This window comes from Cricetulus griseus, assembly GCF_003668045.3.
Source record: "Cricetulus griseus strain 17A/GY chromosome 1 unlocalized genomic scaffold, alternate assembly CriGri-PICRH-1.0 chr1_0, whole genome shotgun sequence".
NCBI classification, from domain to species: Eukaryota; Metazoa; Chordata; class Mammalia; order Rodentia; family Cricetidae; genus Cricetulus; species Cricetulus griseus.
Genome location: NW_023276806.1, coordinates 252,671,580 through 252,694,654, shown reverse-complemented (window position 1 = coordinate 252,694,654; position 23,075 = coordinate 252,671,580). Strand labels below are relative to the sequence as shown.

At 39.9% G+C, this 23,075-nt stretch overlaps 1 protein-coding gene across 1 annotated transcript in view; it reads left to right on the top strand.

Annotated features, from left to right (window-relative positions):
* Positions 1-471: 471 nt before the first annotated feature.
* The window catches only part of Plcl2 (phospholipase C like 2), a 165,360-nt gene continuing 142,756 nt past the window's right edge, over positions 472-23,075 (top strand). The window contains exon 1 of the mRNA XM_027394566.2: positions 472-807. Within this exon, the coding sequence (XP_027250367.1) occupies positions 472-807 (336 nt within the window). The remainder of the gene's footprint in view (positions 808-23,075) is intronic.

Below are 23,075 nucleotides of genomic sequence, written 5' to 3'. Positions count from 1 at the left end.
GGGCCTGAGGGGACGCGGCACGCGCGGGGCGGTGAGCTCGGGGCCTGAGGGGACGCGCGCGCGCGGCGGTGGGCGCCGCGCGCGCGCGTTATTTTTGGCGCCCGCAGCGGCGCGTGTGCCGGGGCGTGCTTTCCTTCCCCAGGTGCCGGCAGCCGGGGCGCCGCCGCCCGAGCTGACTCCTCTCTCTCTTTCCCTCTCTCCCTCTCTCTCCCCGACCCCGGCAGGACCACAGAGGTGATTCCGCCCGCACGACGTTCTCCGTGCGGCAGGCGAGCTCGCCGCGCGCGTCACATCTAAATCAAAAAGAGAAAGGAGAAAAAAGAAACGAAAAAGCGGAAGAAGCGGCCGAGCGGCGGCGGCGGCGCGGGAGCGGCGAGGAGGAGGGCCGCGCGAGGCGGCCCGAGGCGGCCGGAGGAGGCGGCGGCGGGGACGCGGGGACGCGGCTTTGTGCAGGCGGGTCGTGGGGCGCCCATGGCGGAGTGTGGCCGGGGGGCCGCGGGCGAGGCCCTGCCCACCTCCCCGGGCCCGGCCCTCGGCGCCAAGGGCGCCCTGAAAGCTGGAGCCGGGGAAGGCGGCGGCGGCGGCGGAGGCACGGGAGGTCGCCTAGTCCACGGGCGGGCGCGCTATGACAGCGGCGGGGTTTCCAACGGGGACTGCAGCCTCGGCGTGTCCGGGGACGAAGCCCGGGCCAGCCCCGCCAGGGGACCTCGAGGCGTGGCGCTCGCGCGGACCCCCAGCCCGGCCGCCGGTCCTGTCCCCAGGGACAGCAAGCAGGGCGGCCTGCCCCGCCGGAGCAGCATCATCAAGGTAGGGAGCAGACCCGCGCGCGTCCTCGGGCTGGCTGCCTTCCCCGCCCCGGGGCAGCGGTGGCGGAAGGAGGCGATGCAGAGTGGCCCGCTGCGAAGGGGAAGCCAGGGCGTTTGGGTGTTCGGGGTGCTGGAGCAGGGCTTTGAAGCCGATGGCTTTGGGAAAGAATGGAGAAGTGATCCATCCGGAGTGTGCACGAGAGCCGCGCTCCGACATCCCCGGAGCAACTTGGGGCTGTCACCTCTCTCCGGATTGACTTGCAATTAAATGGGCCTTGTACCTGCTTTGGTAGGGACGTGGCTTTTCAAAGGCATCTCAGCTTGGTGGCACACTCTCTGTGATGTTGCAATGGTATTTTAAGGACAGGGATCACGTGAAAATGTTTTCTTAAAACCCCAGACCATGAATATATATTATTTAATAGGTTTCATCTAATCTACATCGTAATTAGTTGCCTTTAGCAAGCGATTGTATTTGGAGGATGTAAAATGTTCCCTCCTTCAGTTACTTGGAGAAAGGGAACATAAACTCAGATTTCCTCTTTCTTAGACTCAAAAGCTCTGGGAGATTATGGTTCCCGCACAATTTAGGCAGGCCTTCAGATCATCAAGTTCCTTTGGAATGGTTTTGCTGTTTTTTTTTTTTTTTTATGGTGTTATTTAGAAAACCACCAATTGTTTTGTGAATTTTAAATTTCAAAAAGTGACATTAAGAGTTGTGGTTCCTTCAAATGTTACAGTTTAGTTTGCAACATAAAAATATTTCTTGTGACATGAAGTAGAAGAAGAAAGTTGATAATGTAAGAAAAGTAGAGTCTTGGGCCAGACTAACCCATTTGGCTTGCTTAAATTTGGAGCAGATATGGACTGTTGCTTTTGGAAAATGGGATTTTAAGACAGGGCAGCGGAGCACATTAGTAGTGCTGCACCCCTCACCCTTAGGTGAGAGGTCAGGATGAGCCATCCGCACAGAGTTTGCTCTGGGGGATTTGAAATTCAGAAATCGTCAAGTACTGAGACAGTGTCTCTGTTATCAGCCTCTGAGTCCGGCTAGGGAAACACACTGCTGATGCTGTAAGAGGCCGTTGTGCAACTGCGTTCAGCCTTGTCATCTGTTTGCTCGGTTTCTGTGTGGGAGGCACCGTGGAAAGGCCTGAGTGCATCACCTTCCTGCAGCTAACTTTTAAACCAAGGAGAGTAGTGTCTTTTTGTTGCCTGTGTAGCTTTTAGTGACGTCATTTCTTCTAGAATGTAGTTTGTTTTCAAGTATGTGTGGTTATCGATCCTGTTGGCATTTTATTGGTTAACAAATATTTGTGGTGATTTTGCATTTTGATAGTAATAAAATTTTATGTGAAAATTTCAGAGAAGATACTGACTTCCTTAATTTTAACAACCTTTTCCTCCCAAGGGTGTTGAGGGCTTGCTTTCACATTTAAAAGACTAGAGTTTATTAGTGTCCACATTGAGATTCATAGGGAAACCTGATGGATATAGCAGTGGTGTTGTTTTGTTGTTGTGTGGAAGCCAAGACAGAATGATGGCTTGCTTATTTGCAACATGAACTTGAGTCCTTGGTAGCATTTCTCCATTGAGACTATGAAAACACAAGGAAAAGGATGAATTGTTAAGAAAGCACTTGTTGGGAAATGGTGATGGTGCTTATATTGAATTCTGAGTTTAAAAGCTCTGTTTTCATTTTAATGAAGCCAATTAGCTTTTTATCCACCATCACACCCCTAGATAAGCTGTGCCAGGACCATAGGAGTTACCCAGGAACGTATTTACTGTAGGGCTAGAGAGATGACAAGGAAGAAGTTAGGATTTTCTCTGAGTTCTGTTGCTTTCTAAAACAGGTGGTTTTGGATTTACCAATTCTATCTTAGTATCTTGTACCAACTGGCCTTTATTCTCAACTTATTTTTTTTCTTAACCATTCTTGAAAATTATGGAAGTAGTGTTAAAAGTTGATTGTACCTTCAGTATAGGAAGAAAGCCCATTCTAGATAGGTAAGTAGTTATTTTTTCCCGTGAATTGGTGTCTTGAAATATCAAGATTTTAGGAATTTAGTGCTGTGCTTTCTAAAGACACATTATACAGCATAAAGATAATATCTTAATAGGATAAGGAAGTGTCTTAATTTAATATCAGATTCCATAAAACAATGAGTACTGCACAGATACCTTTGCCACATGAATGGTGGAGATTATATTTCACTTTTGCTAAGAACTAACCCATGTGCATGACAGAGCTTATAGGGAAAGCCATGGGAGGTCTCTCCTTGGTTTCTTGTGCTCTTTCTACAGAGCTTTAAGGAGTAAATGTTGTCAGGTGATCTGTGAGGGGAGGGTTGCTGAAGACAGCAGCAGGTCAGTGGTCAGTGGCCAGTGCCAGCTGAGGAGCAGGGGTAGTGCATGTGGCTTGTGTTGGCTGCTGGCAGCCTCACACTGCTTTCCTGTCTTCGTCGTCTTCTCAGGCTTCACATCCTGTTAGGTCAGGTCACTAAGTCAGAACGAGGGATACACGTGATTAAGTGGTAGGTAAAGGAAGTCTCCGATACTAACATAATTGGCATGTTCATAAACACTGTAAGCTGACCAGAAGTCTGCTTCTTATTTAAAATAATTTCTTTGGTGTTTCATCTGTTTTATAAATAGCAATGAGTAAGAAATTGTTGTCAAACGTTTTTTTTCCTCCCAAAATAGATACAGGGTTCTATAATAAAAGAGCTCCTCAGTTACGGTAGCAGTCTTGGTGGAAATGGGCAGGGAGTCTCATAACATCTTTTACAGCTACTTTGAGACCATGCAGAAGTTGTGGAAAGTACTGGCAGATATTTCTAGCTTTCTGTAACTTACTGAAAGCAACAGTATGTTCTTGAGATTATCTGCAGAGTCACATTACTGGATTTTTAGGGACAAAATTGTGCCTGTCATCTTTAGTAATCTAATAAATGAAAACACCCACTTTCATTTTCTCTTTCCCTAATTCACTTAGTCACACTACTCCATACAATCTACTTTATTTCCAAATATATAATGTGGTCAATTGTTCAGGTGGGCACTTATTTTTTAAATATATAGCTTATTCATTAATTAAAATATGAAATTGTATTTGGGGCCTTAGATATATTTTAGAAATGTATCAAAATGAATATATTAATATTGGTGGTTTGTTTGAATCAGAGCTAATTAAATACTTTGCATCCAAAAGGATGCTATGGTTGCATACACACTTGGTTCCAATTTTATGAGCTGTGGCAAATGCATGAGATCGCCTAGTCAGTACCATAGTCAAGCTACAGAGTAGTTTGATGAACTCTCTTCACCCTATCCCCAGATCTCTTTGTCACCCTTCCTCTCCACATTCTCAGGGCATGGCAGCTACCGATGCCTTTTCCATTCTGAGGATCTGTCTGCAGCTGTTGCATTACTTGGTGTTCAGATGAAGTAACAGTAGCTGCCACTTATGGGACTCTCCCAGTGGGCAGGACATGTGGAAAGTGTGGTGCTCCCCCTGACTGTGACCCATGCCACCCACAGAGGGTGGAGGAAGGCAGAGCTTGGAAAGGCTAACAAGTGTCTTAGGTTCTGCAGCTACATGCAGTCTGTCTCTTGACTGTGGTCATGCTCTGTTTTCTTTACATTACTCCATCCAGAGTTGATTTTCCCTTCTAAAAGTACAGGGTGTTGGAGCTGGAGAAGAGTCTCTGTGTCTGCTGGCAGGAGTAGTTGATAGATAACATAGCCAAGCAGCTGTTTTATCACCTGTCGTAACTGTTTGGTCAGGCCTTCCAGCTTCACAGCGACTTTGTTTTTCTTAATAAAGGGATCATATATTGTTTAGTAGAAAAAATAATCGTATAATCTTCATAGCAACATATATTCTTCTGCCTTGATGCTGAGTTCCCAAGCATGAAGAATACCAGCCTTTTAAAATGCCTGTTACACATATTCAAACAATATAATAAAAACATACCTGAGCATTATACTGGGTCATGTTTTAGTTAAGTGGGCTCTTTCCAGGCAGCAGCTGGCATTGTCCATTCTGCACTGATAACTTACAGTGCTCAGTAACTCGTTTTGAATAGGAACTTAATATCTGCATTCAACTTCAGACTCTTGCCTATCTTTCCCTTCTCTTTCTCACACAAGGAGAAACAAAGGCAATTGCTTAATAGGCACTTAGGAACTGGATTACCAAGTGAATTGTTTGACTAGATAGGCAGATCCTAATAGATCTTTTAGATCAGAAAATCTCATAGCCAATCGCAGCTCTGCACTTTACTTTGTACTAATGCAATGAGACCCAGTAACTGTTGAAAGAGCTTGTTCCAGAGTAATCAGAGTGCATTGTTTTTATACACTAAAATTTCTTGCCCACCTTTGCTTTTCCTTCTTTTAATCCTTCTATTTGAAATGCACTTTAAATCAAATCCATACAGATAGCTGATGGGAAATTGCTTTATTAGTCGATTGTACCATTCATTTAAGTTTTATCAGAATGTTCTCTTCCCAAATCAATTTACTTCCTTCTATAGTGCAGTGTTCTCTGTAAGGGGTTTAAATTATACTGTTTTAAGGCTTAAGTTACCAAAGTTTGAATTTTCAATAGATATAGTAATATTGTTTGTAGCCATAATGGAGATATAAAATGAACATTTGTAGTTTCTTTTTAGACATACATATTGGTTCCAAAGCAACTGTTCTGTCCCTTAAACATTAAGTTTTGGATGGTATTTGCCTATTCAACTGCTAGACCTCTGTATTAGTTCAGCTACTTTATTAGTGGAATGCAAACTTTTTCACCAGAAGATCGCATGAATGGCAGAAAATATTATATTATATATTGAAACTATGTAAGCCATCTGACCAGTGCTTTTTTCTCCTGATAATAATGAATCAGGAAGGTTGTGTTTGACCTCAAGCCAGTGCCACTGGAGATATTGTACTCACTCCTTTTTTCCCTAATGTCAGAATAACTCCAGAACTTTGGGGTTCACAGAACCTGTAGTTATTGTATTGACCTGGCAGTCAGTCAGTTCAGGCTGCTGGTAGACACTTGGCACCTGTGCACGCTACACCATCAGAGCAGGGCAGGCACCTGGGTTCTTTGGCCTCTAGCCTTTGACCATGGCAGGGTTTGTTAGGTAAAATGTATTCTAGGCAACCCTCTCAACTTGGCTGCACCTTGGCTGTGTGGCGTGTGTTTGGATTGTTCTTAGGCAGAGTCCTGAAGCTAAATGAGAGAGAGGATTGGCAATCATCTGGCTCCCTTGCATTCTTTTTATGTAGCCCTGTGGGTCCAATATCTAAGGTGAGTAGGATAAAGACCCTCTCAGCACTGTGAAGATGCAGTGAGATGATGTGTGCTCAGTGCATTCAGGCAGTTGGGATTCCATGAGCATTATCCAGAAGGATTTTCCTCTCCCTTTGGCACTGAAGGTCATTCTGAAATGAGCTGACTCCTTCAGGCTCATTGCAATTGGAGTTCACTGGTACTACCATGCCTGTTTTGGAATATGTATATTTCAATACATACAGAAGAGTGTGAGAAACTTTCTAGGTATACCCTGCTGATGCTTTGGAGAGCGAAGTATTTAGGTGCTCTTCTGAATCCCATGTTTTAGTTGAACATGTGTAAGTGTCATGGCATTCCCATCTGTCTTGATTGGCTCAGGAAAATCTGGGTTTTTATTTTGTGTCTGTACAAAATTTTTAATAGTGTCTCCATTCACTCTCAGAAGTATCCCAGTTTGGATGATGCGTTACCACTTCTCCGGGAGCTGTGTGGGGTGGCCTTCTACATCCAAGCTTAGCTTTTATATTAGGCCCTCTGCTTTCTCTACTTGGACTATTTTCCTCCTTCTCAGTCATGCCTAGGATGTTACTTGGTTTGTTGTTGAAGTGTTTCTTTTTCTGCCTTCTAGATCCAACTCCACCTGTATTTCCATACTGCTTTGCTTCTCTCTGTCTCATAGGTACCTATGTCTTTATTTACTCCTTAAGCTTATGAAGAAAGTTCAATGTCTTGTGGAAAGTGTGTATTTAAGAGAGAGAGAGAGAGAGAGAGAGAGAGAGAGAGAGAGAGAGAGAGAGAGAGTGTGTGTGTGTGTGTGTGTGTATCAAATGTGAGCTAATAGTTCTGATCAACTCATCAGTTTCATGATGAGATTAGATTTAATGTGGAGTGATTCTAATTGGAACATACCACTTCATGGGCTGTGTTCTTCAAAAGAAATTTCTTTCATGCACTTAATTTTTCTGTTTTTGTTTGAAAAAAATATTTAAAAATAAGGAAATACTATCATATAAAGTTGAGTGCAGGAATTTCATCCCTTTCATAATTGTTCTCCATGAGGCTGAATGATCTATCTCTTTTGTGTTCCTGAATTGAGTGTAGACCTTTGAACTTGTATGTTTTGGTCTCACAGTTTTAAAAGCATGGCCAGAGAGTGTTAGGTTTGTTAAAACACTTAATCTCTTTCTGGTGTTTGGGTTTTTAAAAGTGACTTACATAGATTCTGCTCAGCTTCTTTTTCTTTTTACGGAGTTAAATTACTTAAACTTTTATTGTCATTGATATCTGAATGTCAAAAGGTATTTATTGGGAGTGCTGTGGGATTAATAATAAACAGAGAAGCCTGAGGAGTTTGTAGCTCTGATGTGCAATGTGGAAATGGAAATCTCTGTTGTCTTTGTTTACTTTGTCATCTAATGCTGGAAATCCAATCCTTTGTTGCAGTGAATGGATTAGATAAAGAAGAAGCAGATGTTTCATAGTCCTCATTTCACACACTTCTCACCAGAAATTGCAAGGAGACATCTTCCTCTTTACAGACAAGGAAACCTTTTCATAAGGGTTAAGAATTAATTCCCAAGCAGGGTCACCCAATTTACATGGGCCAAAGCCAGCATTCAGACCAAATTTGTCTGTCTTGAAAGTGCATGTGTTTGTTTGTTTTGATTTGATTCACATTCCTTTTCTACACTAACTTGTGACATAATAGTTTTTTTTTTCTTTTGTTTTATTTTACTTACTCATTTTACCTCTATTTGCCCAAGCTGTTCTGGCTCCTTAATCTTAGAAGTCTCCACCAGTCTTGAAATATTGGAAGATTTCTAATTAGACGAGTGTGGCTTCTTAGGAGGAAGCTACATGTACCTAACAATGTGAATTTAGAGCTGCAGTTCTGGCTGCAGTGCTCCAAGTTCTGTCTGATCCACAAATCTCTTTCCTTGACTGTGGGTAAGTATCCAGGCATCTTCTTGTAGTGTGCTAAATATACTGAGTTGATAGCTGCAGGTGTTATCTAAGCAGCAGGGTTTAAAATACATAAATAGTGAAGATTCATGATATTTTCTGGATGGAAAGTGATCATATAAAATGTGAGATATACAGGACCATACTGGTTAGTAAGCATATTTAGCTCCTGGCTATGGTTGAATTAATTTATTTGCATACCAGCATAACAGAATTGGAAAATTTGTTACATAATACTGCAGTATGTAGCTATTAATAGAACAAAATGTGGTCTTACAGATAGCAATTTCTGTGGATCTTTTTCTGCTGTAGATAGCTGCATACATATACACTCTACTCATGCATGTATATACTGTTTATAAATAACAGAGATTGAGGATGAGATGGGTAGCAGGTTTCTGTTCTGTAATTGAAAATGACTGGGAAGGGGTTGCACATTTTTTATGAATATTGCTTACGAAGCTTTAGTTGCTTTTTACTGATTTACCAGTTAGTGTGGTCACAGAGGGATAAAGTGGCCTGTTTGCTGCTACCATTAGAATCAAGCGTTATGACTGTTCCCTTGTGGTGTCCTGCTTCCTTTTATGTCTCATCTCCTGTAGTCATAACAGTGATGATTTTTCAAGCTATTTTAGATGAGTTGCTTAGGTATCCCCCACCTCCTTCTCCTCCATTGAGCCATTCATTCTAGCAGCCAGTAGAATTAAGTGCTCTCAGTTTGGGGTTAATGAAATAGTAGTATAAGGCTATATTCATTTTTGGAGCATTTAATAGATTGTTAAATCTGTACATTGTTTTAAGGTTTTCATTGCTTATGTGTAGTCTCATAAATAATTTTACATTTATTTAAAATACTAACTTCTTCCATAGCACAAATTTGCTTTCTGTAGTAGATAATACCAAGTAATTTTCCTAGCTAGTTAAAGTACTTTAAATACTAAACAGGTTGAATAATTCTGATTACTCCAAATATACATAATTCATATTGTCAGGAGATTTGTTATATTTTTTTCTTTTTTTGTAATCATTTTCATGGATATGTGATCAGTGTGAAACCTTACTGTGGCTTTGTGGTAGAATATTCTGATGACTGTGATACTGAGAACTTTTCATGTTGATCATTTGGATGTTGTCTTTGTAAAAAAGACATTTGTCTCCTTTGCCTGTTTGAAAATTGTTTTTTTTTTTAATTGATTTGCATGACTTAATGTTTTCTGGATTTATCTTTTGTGAGATATAGATGTGAAAATGTCTTCTCTTGGCTATGGTTTGTCTCTTCACTGGCTATCTTGTAATGAAAAACCATTCCAAATTTTAGTGGAACCAGATTTATTAACATTTTCAGTTATGGTTATGATTTTTGTGTCCTCCTTTAAAGAAGTCTCATTTTAAGACCATGAAAATTTTCATTTATTAACTTCTGGAACCTTTTCTTTACTTTTCATGTTCTATGTTGAATATATAAATGTTTATATATAAATATATTATTTTACATTACTTACATCATTTATTAATATTACATATGTATTATATAAAATTTATTATGTGGTACTGATATGTTTCTATTAAATATAAATGTATTATATATTTACATTAAATATATACACACTCACATATATATATATACATATATATACATATATATATATATATATATATATATATATATATGACTCCTTCAGCACTATTTATATGAAATAGGACCTTTTATTCATGTACTGCATTCCCTTTTTGATAAGTCTACTGATTAGTTGTGTGTGGGTTTGTCTATTCTGGGATGTGGAGAAAGCCTTCTCAGAGCAGTCATTTTTATAAAGACCTGATCTGACAGTGGAACCAGCTCTATTCCTGGAGAGAGGTGACTGACCTTTCAACCTTTGCCTGAAACAAGTCTTTCCATTTCCTTTAATCTTTTCATCTTGTGCTCAAGTGATACACCTTACATGTAGTAAATGCTGGTTACTCAGAGGAGGTTATATAGTGATGCTTGCCAAATGGGTGCTTGTAAGTCTATGTAGTTTATATTGGAAGGGACAGACTGATGGTACTGCAGTGCCCTTGTTATGGTGGGCACAGGCCAAGTTCATGTGTCATGATGAATGAACACAAACTCCTGGAGTATCCGTAAATGTATTTTATTAGTTACAAAGCAGTAAACTTTCACTGGTGCATGTTTCTAGCCTTAGTTATGTGGTGTATACTCTTTGACCTCTCAGTGTGAGCCCTTAGATTGTCATTAGTCTTGGTTATTCTATTTGGATAGTATTTATTTTCTAAATTAATGTATGGGAATCTAGCACAGAATCATATACCTCTCACTTGTTTTGGGCAGGTTCCAAGGAAGAGAAGTAACCTGATGAGAAGGCTAAGTTTGAGTTTGGAGGAACTCTAGTTTTGTTCTTTTGTTTTCTGTTTAGGTTGTGTGCTTCCTGTATATTATGTTGAGATATAATATCCCAACATACCTATACCTATTCTCTCTCCAAGACTTTTATCATGAGTGGTTATTGGATTTTGCCAAAGGCCTTTTTGATAGTGTCTTTGTCAGTTTTTATTGCTGTGAAGAGACACCATGACCATGGCAACTCTTAATGAAGAGAAAGTGTTTAACTGGAGCTCACTCACAGTTTCAGAGGTGTAGTCCATTATCATGGTGGGAAGCATGGCGGCACACAGGCAGACATTTTTGAAGAAGTAGCTTGAGAGTTCTACATCTGAATCTTCAGGCAGCAGGAAGAGACAGGGACACTGGGACTGGCCTGGTGTGGGCTTTTGAAACCTCAAAGTGCCAGCCACACCTCCTAATCCCATGAGACTAAGCATTAAGAATTTTGAGCCTATAGGGGTCACCCTTACTCAAACCACCACATGTACCTAATGTGGGTTCTGTTCCTTAGTCTACTTTTGTGGTGGTTGCATTTATTGATTTATGTATGTTGGATTATTCCCTCATATCTGGGATGGAGGTGGCCTGATCATGATGTATAATCTTTTTTATGTGTTCTTGAATTCAATTTACAAGTATTTTATTGAGAATTTTTTGCATCTATGTTCAAAAGAGGCATTGACCTATACTTTTTTTTTGTTGGGTCTTTGTCTGGGTTTGATATTGGGCTAATACTAGTTTCATAAAAGAAATTAGAAAAATGCCTCTTCCTTTTGTAGAACAACTTGGGTATTGTCAGTTTTTCTCTGAAGGTCTGGTAGAATTCTGCACTGAATCTATCTAGCCCTGGACTTTTTTTACTTGGGATATTTTAAATTATTATTTCTATCTTGCTGCATATTAAAGGTATGTTTAAATCATTTATTATACCTTGATTTAACTTTGGTAGGTGATGTATATCTAGAAACTAATTTGTTTCTTTTAGATTTTTCCAATTTGGTAGACTATAAATGTTAAAAGTATGTTATGATTCTTTGGGTTTCCCCAGTGTCTGCTGTAATATCTCTTTTATTTCTAATTTTATTAATTTGGATCATTTTTCTCTTTCTTTGATTAGTTTGGCTAACAGTTTATCGATCCTTTTTTGAGACAGGTTCCTTTGCTGAACTTGGAGTGTGCTGTTTCAGTTAGACTGGCTTGCCAGCAAGATTCAGGGGTCTACCTGAGTTACAGATACATGCCACTGAGCTCAATTTTAGTTTATTTTGCTTTATTTTTGGGTTTGTTTTTGTTTTTTGAGACAGGGTTTCTCTGTGTAGCTTTGGAGCCTATGTTGGCACTTGCTCTGTAGACCAGGCTGGCCTTGAACTCACAGAGATCCTCCTGCCTCTGCCTCCTGAGTGCTGGGATTAAAGATGTGCACCACCCCCACTGCCCGGCTTCTGAGCCCAATTTTTATGGGGGTACTGGAGATGCAAATCCAGGTCTTTATGGTTGTTTGATAAGCACTTTACCAACTAAGCCATTTCCCCAACCCACATTTTCATTTGTGTCTGTTGAATAAGTTTGAATGAGAGAGGATTTTTATTTTCTTAAAAGAAGTTGGAAAGCTTAAATTATAGCTTACCTTTCAACGAGGTATGGTCAGTTCTGATTCTGCTGCAGTATAAATGTGTGTATTCCCCAAGGGCATTGAAGTCCTGGTCTCCAGAATGGCAGTTTTGGGCAGTGATGGAATGTTTAGGAGGTGGGACCTTGTGGACATTCTTTAAATCATTTAGTGTCCTCTTAATGGGAATTTTGGGACTTAATCCATCCTCACCTTTATTTGCTTCCCAGACATGAAGGTAACATGTTCAGTTAAATACCCTAACCACTGCCATCTATACATTCACTGGAAGCCCCAACTTCAAAACTAAGCTAATAAGCTTGTACATTCACTATCCCAGGTGTATTGCTATGGTGATGGAAGTCTATTAATACACTGCTATTAAAATAATATGAATGATTTCTTGTGGCAAGAATGAGGTATACTTTAAGATCTTCAATCTAAAACATTATGGAAGGAATCATGTGAGTATCTAGGTGCTGATATGCCTTTACCCTCAACCTCTAGTAACCTTTGACGATCTTGTATTGCTTTCCATGTGTGGGGTCACCTAAAATCAAAAGCAAAATTTAGTTGGAGTCTGCTTCAGAACATTTACTTCTTGGAAAGAGTGTTATATATAATCTAGGTGTGCACAGATTTGTTTGCCAGAGAGGAACAAATATTAAGCATTTAGAAAATGGAAATTCATATAAATTTATTTTCTTTTAGGTTTTAAACTTTAAAACCTTTAATATTTAAAGCTTAACCATCTTTTTACCGTGATCCATGAATTATAATTTTCCCATCAGCGTTTTTTCCTATTACTTTGGAATTATTTCTGTGAAAATATTTATCTTTATACTGAAGTTGATATGAAGCAACCAGATATCATCAGGTGGGATCCATTAACTTTATGTGGCATCTGGAAGTTGGCATTGGGGACCTTCACCTTCTGGGCTAGTCCAGTTCTGCCTTGACGGCACTAAAGCATTCTGACCCTGACATGCTTGAAGATCCCTGAGAAAGTCCACTAGGTAGGGGTTCTGTATCTATGGTAAATCATAATGTCCAAGAGCATCATGGGGGGGAAAGGGTCTGTTTTATCTTAAGACTTATAGTCTATCATCCAGGGAAGTCAGGGCAGGATCCTGGAGACGGGAGCTGATGGAGGGGTGCTGCTTACTGGCTTTCTCCTCATGATTTGCTCAGCCTGCTTTCTTATGGAACCTGGGACCACCAGCCCAGAAGTGCCCACAGTGTGCTGGGCCCACCCACATCAATTGTCAAGAAAATGCACCACATGCTTGCCCACAAACTAATCTGGTTGTGGCATGTTTTCAATTAAGGTTCCTTCTTCCACAATATATAGCTGTGTCAAGTCAACACAAAAGTGGCCCACACAGAAAGCCGAATACATTGAACTTCTGCTCTTTAATTTTACTTTCATTGCTGAGTATGTAAGAGACAAGGCCCTGGAACTGGTTTCACAGCAGGGCACTTGCCAGTGCAAGTGTGGAATCTGTAGGAGTTGTGGTGTGTCTATCACTGTGTACCCATATGTGTGAGAGGATATAGTCTGAAGGTTGACAGAGGTTAGGTGTCATGCAACAAAGGGGGAGGAGAAGCCACACCCAGTGGAAAGTATCAAGTGAAGTTTATTTCTGGGAAATGGTCAAACTGGGTTTGTGGTTGTGTGCGTAAGATTTGCAGCAAATCCTGTGATGTGGTGCTGCTTAAGGTGCTTAGGTGTCTTTTGTTCTCCAGGAGCGTTGGGCAGGACAGGTCCCTTTAGCCTACTCTTTTGTGAGCCAGTTAGCATTCTTCAGTTATGACTCTGTGCTGATTTTCATCATTTATGTGCCTATGGGGACTATCCAAGAAGTATCTTTTCTGGTCTCTTGGAAAGTGAAGTGTTTATGGATGCCTTTGACAGCAGTGGTCCTAGGGAAGAGACATCAGATGTGGGCAGCTAATTTGGCTTTTCTTATTTAGTCAAAGAAAGCAAACAAACACATAAATGGCTCACATGCCCTGAGTTTCCTGTAGCTTTTCATGTTCCTGCTCAGTTTTGTCACTTGTGCTGTCTAGTAACCCTGAAAACCTGAGTACTGTTATTAATTAGACAGAGCCAGAAACATGGTTTTTCACTTTTTAGCCTTTTCAGATATTGGTAAAGACAGAACAAAACACCACCAACACAAAGACATTAATAGTAAGATAATGCAGTATAGAGTTTGTCACCACTGAGCTTTACTGACTTTCTAGAGAACAGGTTACAAAGGGGTATGTGAGAGTCATAGAGGAAGGACATGAAGAGCCTTTCACAGGGAAACTGTTTTCAGGGGAAGAACTTACTGCTGGGTTGGCCTATTTGGTGGCTTTCTGGCCCTGTGAATGAGGTCTTTTAGTTCAGTCTTTGCCATTCTCACAGTGGTTGTTCAGAAGCTGGGAGGGCACAGCCTGTAAGCACACAGCCACATGCATCTGCAAGCTTAAGTCAGGAGGGCTTTGCAGTTGGCAGTCTTTGCAAGCAGAAGCCACGGGCTCCAGGAAAAACACCAGAAGGTCCTCTAAAGTTCTTTGGTTCTCATAGCCTCCTCTTGAAATGTGGATCGAGTTCTCTACCTCATGCCACAGATGGCATCACAACAGCTGTCCTTACCACAGAGACCCATGTAGGGTGTGTGGGTACAGGGAGTGATGCAGGTAGATGTAGCCAGAACAGACCAAGGATGTTCACTCTGCTATCAACACACCATCCCAAACTTGGGCAGTATGGCTGTTCCTCAGAAAAATGGGAATCAGTTTACCACAAGATCCAGCAATTCCACTCTTAGGCATATACCCAAAAGATGCACATTTATACAACAAGGACATATTCAACCATGTTCATAGCAGCATTATTTGTAATAGCCAGAAACTGGAAGCAACCTAGATGTCCCTCAACTGACGAATAGATAGAGAAAATGTGGTACACAAATTTACACAATGGGGTAATACTCAGCAGAACAAAAAAAGAAAAAAACCAATGGAATCTTGAAATTCGAAGGCAAATGGATGGAACTAGAAGAAACCATCTGGAGTGTGGTAACCTAGTCACAAAAATACAAACATGGTATGTACTCACTCATATATGGATTTTAGATCTAGAGCAAAGAAGCAACAGCCTACAATCCACAACACCAGAGAAGCTAGGAAACAGGAAGGACTATATTTGTAGTACTATAACTATACATAATGATTTTCTTCATGAATCTTTTTTTCCATTTAGAAAATAAGAATGCTATTCTTTTTGGGTATAATGACAAATATGTTATATACTGAAACCATTTTTGACCTAACTGACCTTTTTCCTGTTTCTGATTTTAGAAGAAAGCAAACATTTTCATGGATCTTTAAGTGTTGTGGCCCCATTGCAGCATTGTGTGCATAGTAGACGGTTGTCCCTGATGTGAGCAGACAGCCTTCCTTCTGGCTTTCTGATTAACAAGCGTGAGAAAGATGTAGAATATATAATTGTTGCTTTTTTACTTTCAACCATAACTTTCAAGCATAAATTACTAATTATATTATTTAAAATTTGAAGATAGAAAAATCTTATAATAGTTAATGTGTAACCTGTATCATCAGTTTAGATCCATTGCATTACTAATTTTTGCCAAAGTAATACTTTTCAAGTTTGGACAAATTTAATTTTTAAAATTCAAAATTTCTGATATTACTGTTAGTAATGAGTAGTCTACAAATTATCGGAGGTACTCTTCTAAGTACATTTGCAATGAAAGGCATTTAAGCCCTCTTTATAGCTTACTTAATTTGTGAACACATGTAATAGTTTTTACCTAAAACTACTTTCAAAATGAAATTAGTTTTATGTAAGAACTTACATGTCTCTTTTTGATTCTGAGATATTTTCCATGAATTCTGAGAGTAAAAATCTATTTTAAAAGTAGCAGGCCATAATTTGTGACTAGGAGATTTCAGAGTGGCCAGGAAGATCATACTCAGAATAGAAGCTGTGCTTCTCACTCCACCCAGTCCAAGACTCAGCTATGTGGTTGCAGACTCTGGGCAGGCTGGTGGTGACTTGGGAGGTAGTTTTTCTCTAGTTGCAGAGTTGAAGAAATCATGCATTCTTACAACTTTTGAATTCTGTTTCCTTTCTTTAGCAACTCAGATAAATTATTTCTTCTAATCAGTTTGGGAAAAGTTTGGCCACATTAGTTTTCTGTCCCTTCTTACCCTCTTTTCTGTTTGTATATTTAAGTATTTATTGCCCCATGGTAAAAGTGTAAAAATCCATTGTGAAGTTTCACAACTTCATAGGGCTATTCTAACTGTATAGGGGTTGAGATGTGTAGACTTTGGGTATAATTACTCTGTGTGATTTAATTTTTTGTAAGTTCTTTATAGTAAAGATTAAACATTTTTAATAAAAAAGGACATTTTGAGATTGTGGCATTTATCACTAGTTAATGCTCTGAAAACTTGTCACATCTAATGTAAACATTTCTCAGACATGCTGGTTAGTGCTTCCTATCAACTCAGGGGTTTGTAACCATCGAGAAGACACACCAGGCAGGCGTTTCTTCCTTGCATTCCCAGGGGACTTAACTACAGAGGAATGCCTGTTCTGAGTGTGGCTGGTACTATGTTAGGAGCCCTGGACTGAATGAAACAGAAGGAGAAAGCTGTCAGGACAGCATTTCCTGCTGGCTGCTTCTTGGTCAGCCCAGATGTGGTAAGCCTAAACCCTAAGCTCCTGCTACCATGAATTCTACCATGGCTTCCTTGGTCTAAAACTGTGAGCCAAGCTAACTAAATTCTACCAGTAATAACCGGTATTCTGGCATTTTCATGAAAGTCTAAAAAATGGCTATTAGCTCAATGTATTTGTTCATTATATTTAAAAAGACTCGGGGCTATAATTCAGTATTAAGGAACTTGCTTAGCATGTCCAAGACCAAGACACATGGGTTCAATCCCTTCAATCCCCAGTAGCTCTCTCTCTCTCTCTCTCTCTCTCTCTCTCTCTCTCTCTCTCTCTCTCTCTCTCTCATGCACTCACTCAAGGGAGGGGAGTGGGGGGGCAGGAAGGTCTGGATGATGAGGTTAGTTCTTGGGTAGGCTTAGAACCTAGGAAAGACATAGTTTATAAGACCTGTCTTGGATCCTGAGACACAAGCACTAGAAAGATAGCCCAATAACAGTGCTGGGCACTTAGATGCATTAGTCAGGTGCTCAAGTGGTACTTCACTAGCTGTGTGACCTGGTCTTGGGTTTGGGAGAAGCTCATTTCTATAGGGTGCTCCTTTGGATGAAGGAGGGACACAGAGTGTTCAGGCTCTGAGTGTTAATCCAGGCTGATGATCATCTGCTATCTACTTTTCTCATCTCTAAACTGGGTATAATGCTGAGGTCATTGGATCTTTGTGAGAATTGACTGATGTGATGCATGGAAAGCACTGTTTGCAGTAAGTAGTAAAGATTCTTTTAAATTTGTAACCCAATCCCATTACTGGAAGTGTCATTTGGTGACAAAATATGTCCAGTTGGGACTCGGTCTCCCCCACTATTTGGTGATTTCATTTAGATTGCCTTCAGATATGAATGTATTTTAAGAACCTTGTGCTTTGTTAGGTTTCTGTACTACCCCACCCTTAATTTTAGCTATTCTCCATGTATTTCTTTCCTCATCTCCCTCTCTTCTTCCCTCCCCCTCCTGACTTGATCCTCTTGTTCCAGTCTACACCTACCCATCCATGGATAACAGTCTATCCTATTTCCCTTTCCTAATGAGATCTATCTGTTCTTCAGTCTCTTACTCTATACCTAGCCTCTGCTTCTACAGAATGGAGCTTGGTTTCCATTGACTTAACAGCTAAAATGCATGTATAAGTGAAGTCATACTCACTTGGGATGATGTTTTTTCTAGTTCTATCCATTAACCTGCAAATTTAATGACTTCAATTTTTTAAAATGGAGTAACACTCCATTATGTAAATATACCACATTTTCTTTATCCTTTCTTCTGTTGAGGGACATCTAGGTTGCTTCTAGATTCTGACTATTATGAATAGAGCAGCAGTGAACATGGTTGAGCAGGTGTCTATGGTAGGATGAAGCCACCTTTGTGTGTATGTCCAAGAGTGGTATAGTTAGATCTTGAGATAGATTTCCATGTTCTGAAGGAACTACCACACTGAATTCTATAGTATCTGTACAAGTTTGCACCCCCACCCACAATGGATGAGTGTTCCCCTTAATTCTACATCCTTGTCATCATGAGTTGTCAGTTTTATTGATATTAGCAATTCTGATAGGTGTAAAATGAAAGCTCAAATAGTTTAGATTTCCATTTCCTTGATGGCTAAAGGCTATTGAACAATTCTTTGTGTGTCAGCCATTTGAGTTTCTTCTTTGAGAATTCTGTTTAAGTCTTCTGTACCTCACTTTTTAATTGGGTTGTTTTCTTGATGTCTAGGTTTGTTGTTGTTGTTCTTTATATATTTTAGATACTAGCCATGTATCAGATATGTAGTTAGTAAAAATCTTCTCCCATTCTGTAGGTGCCCACTTTGTCTGAATGGTGGTGACCTTTGTCTTACAGAAGTTCTTTAGTTTAATGAGGTCCCATTTACTAATTGTTGAATTTATTGCCTGTGCTAATGGTGTTGTGTTTAGAAAGTCTTTTTCTGTGTCAATGAATTCAAGACTTCCTACTTTCTCTTCAGTCAGGTTCAGTGTATCTGGTACACTGTTGAGGTCTTTGGCCCTTTGGCATTGGGTTTTGTACAGGATAAGAAGTATGGATCTGTTTTGATTCTTCTACATGCACCTGTCCAGTTTGACAAGCACCATTTGTTGAAGATGCTGTCTTATTTCAAGTGTTTACTTATGGCATCTACATAAAAAAATGATGTCCAAATGTGTATGGACTTATGTCTAGATCCTCAGATTTATTCCCTTGATCAAAGAGTCTGTTTTTGTGCCAATACCATGTTTGTTTTTTTTTTAAATTACTGTAGCTCAGTAGTACAAATTGAAATCAAGGATGGTGATACCTCCAACACAAGCTCTACTGGCATCAGTTAGAGTGAGGTGCTTATACATCAGTGCATGCAGAGCAATGCTGAGGTTGTGATACTTTCCATAGTTCTTTTCTTTTTGTTATTCAGGATTGTTTTAGCTATCCTGCATTTTTGTTTTTTGTTTTTGCTGTGTGTGTGTGTGTGTGTGTGTGTGTGTGTGTGTGTGTGTGTGTGTGTGTGAGCATGTGCTCGCTTGCAATTCCACATGAACCTGAAAATTGTCTTTTCAAAATTTGTGAAGAATTGTGTTAAAATTTTGATGGGGGTTGCATTTTGGAGGATGGCCTTTTAAAATATATTGATCCTACTAATCCATGAGCATGGGAGATCTTTCTATCTTCTGATAGAAGGAAGACTTTCATTTCTTTCTTCAAAGACTTGAAGTTTTTATCATACAACTTTTTCACTTACTTGGTTAGAGTTGCCCCAAGATATTTTATTTTATTTAAGGCTATTGCGAAAGGTATTGTTTCCCTGGTTTCTTCCTCAGTTCATTTGTCTTTTGTATATAGTATGGCTACTGATTTTTGTGTTAATCTTGTATCCAGATATTTTGCTGAAAGTGTTGATCAGCTGTAGGAATTTCCCAGTGAGATATTTAGGGTCACTTATATATACCATCATATCATTTGCAAATAAAGATACTTTGACTTCTTCCTTTCCAATTTGTATCCCCTAATCTCTTTCAGGTGTCTTACTGCTCTAGCTAGGACTTCATGAAGAAAGTGAACAATCTTGTCTTGCTCCGATTTTAGTAGAGTTGCTTTGAGTTTCTCTCCATTTAAGTTTATATTGGCTAGGGCTTGTGGAAAACTGTCTTTATTATGTTTAGGTATCCCACTGTCTCCAGGACTATCAGCACTCTCCAGGGGTGTTGTTAAAGTCAAATCCTTGTATTTCTCATCTTCTAGGACTTTTTATCATGAAGGGGTGTTGGATCTTGTCAAAGCCCTCTTCTGCATCTGGTTTCATTGTTTGTTTTTTTTTTATTTTGTTTCTATTGCTTATTTCAGCCCTGAGTTTATTTCTTGCCATCTGCTCCTTTTGATAAATTCTTCTTTTTGTTTTAGAGCTTTCAGTTACTAGTATGAGATTTCTCCCATTTTTTTTTAAATATAGGCAAATAGTGCTATGAACTTGCCTCTTAAGAGCTGCCTTCATATTGTCCACAAGTCTGAATATATTGTATAATCATTTCCATTCAATTCTAGAAAGTCTTTACTTTTATTTCTTAATTTCTGTCTTGACACCCCACCCCTTTAAATTCAGTGGTGAGTGTTTCCATGAGTTTGTAAGATTTCTGTTGCTCATATTCAACTTTAATTTATGGTAGTCAGCTCCTGCTGGGTTTGGGGACTGGGATAAAGTAGAGTCGGGGGAAGGAAGTTAGGAGGGGAATATCTGTGTGATCCACTGGAGATGGGGGCATGGTGGGGGAAAGAGAGGCTGAAGCAGGTGGTTTGCTGCAGAGCTGGGGTGTGCAGTTAATCTACCTGCTTCCCTGGGTGGAGTGGCCAGTGGGTCTCCAAGCAGTCAGCTTACATGTGCTGTAACCTACTCCCATACCAGCCAGTTGTCTGCCAACAGAAGACCACATGTTCCCTGGGTTAGTTGAGAGCTGCTGAGAGCACTCAGGTGAAGGCAAGGGTGTAATGACTTCACTAGACCAAAGATACATGATAAATGGGTGTTTATTTGGGAACACTTAAACAGAATAATACAAAGAACTGCAGGAGCACTTTGTAGAGAGACACTGTAGCCCCACTTCCTAGTAGCCCAGACAGGTGTGCTGTGACATGCCTGTGAGGGCATGATGAGGGGAAGTCTAAGGTGACTCGGGAATGGTTCTTAAGGGACCCCGCACACGTGGAGAGTCCTTTCTCCCTTCTCCTCTCTCTGGCCTAGATGCTTTGTTGCCCCTGGCACACTCTGGCTTGCGCTTGGCTGGTGTTTATCTGAATAAAGAAATCTTAGCCTTACTGACTGCGGATTGATCTCTTCAGTGCTTCTCTGCCCTTTTTACCAGATTGGCTGACCCAAGAGAAACACACACACACACACACACACACACACACACACACACACACACACCCCTCAATAACAGAGCTAGGACTGAAATGTCTTGATTAGAGGTAGAACTGTAAAGTGCAACATGATAAAATATCCTAAGTTGTATAAATACACAAAATACATACATAAAGATAGTTTTATATTTGTGAGCAAAACATCGCACAGAAAGAAGACCCTACTCAGTCAACATACAAGAATCTAGCAATGTAAGTTATCAACACCAATTACTTCAGAGAAGAAGATGGACATCAAAGAAAGTCGTTATGGAGCTTGCTTTCAACATGGCAAGACTAGCCATTTGGGTAAGAAACTGCTCTTGCCTGGACTGTTTGACTGTATGCTGTATAAACTGGACATGCAGAACCCACAGGAAAGTGACTGCTGAACTTGTAAAACAGTCCTGCAGGGTTCCTGCTTCATGGAAGAGTCTGCCATACATTCTGCAGGACACAGAGAAAAATGACTGACAAACTGCCAATACAGGTGGACAGTTTAAAATTTTCTGCTTCACTGAGAAGTCTGCCAGACATACTATGGCCTATGGGCTGAAGATGGATGCTCCAACATTACAGAAGAACTCCTGGTGACTGTCCAGGCAGCAAGATATCTCTGTCAATTCTAGAGTTTAAGATATCTCTGTCAATTCTAGAGTTTATATATTATCCTTCTGTGGTCTTTGATAGAGTTGAAGACAGGTAGTTATGGTTATAGTTTCATTAGTTATGAAAAAAGATATTACATATAAGACTTTAGACTCACAAAGATAGGAATAGGTGATAGAATATATTCTTTAAATCTTGCTAAATGTTAATGGACTAAATATTGTAACTATAGTTACATTTACTTAGTAAATGTTTTGTTATATATAATTTTACTATGTTAAAGTTACAACCCTTTTTATTTCTGAATATATGTTTCTCTTATTGGTTAATGAATAAAACACCGATTGGCTGGTTGGCCAGGAAGGAAGTATAGGCAGGGCTAGAAGATGAGAATTTTGGGAAACGTAGGCAGAAGGGGTTGCAATCCTGCCAAAGGAGTAACAAATGCTGGGGCATTTCGGTAAGCCACAGCCTCGTGGCAAGACATAGATTGATAGAAATGGGTTAATAATTAAGACAGAGCTAGCCATGAGAAGCCCAAGCCTCTGCCCAACAGTTTATAATTAATATAGTGTCTGTGTGTTTATTTGAGGCTAAAGCAGGTGAGGGACCAGGCTGCAGGGACATAGATTCTCGTTACACTCAGGGTAGATAGCAGATAGCCAGGATACCTACTTCATCCATATTTTAGGGAAGGTAGATGAGAGAAATGAGCCCTTTGGGTAACATAGCATATGTTGGGTAACTGTCTTAGGGGCAGGGACATTTAACAGTGATATTGGGTGTTGAAGTTATAGTCTCGGTTATGTTTTATTTTATATACATTTTTGATATGTTTTAAAAATAGCTTACTTAGTCAAATGAAGATAAAGTTAATTGAAATATGATGATAGCAGACAGTATAGGAATTATATAGTGTATCAGCCTACATTTGTTTTTCTGTAATGTTTAATTTGGAAAATTTTGGTAACATCTAAGAAAGCATTGTGGCACCTAAATTTTACTACATATCTGAAGAAATTATATTTTTCCTTTTATTATTAAAGTTAGTATAGACATTCAGAGTTAGTCATGATACCTCAGAAAGAACCCATAGTTATCACCATGTACCATGGGTACTCTACAGCAGCTCATGTTATCTGCTTGCTACATTTGACATAAAAGTAAAACTGTCCATAGGCTAATGTGCTCTCACCAGCTGCACCACTAGTCCTGTTTGCTTTATAAATTTGAATCAGCTTTGCTAAATTGGATAGGCTGCCCTT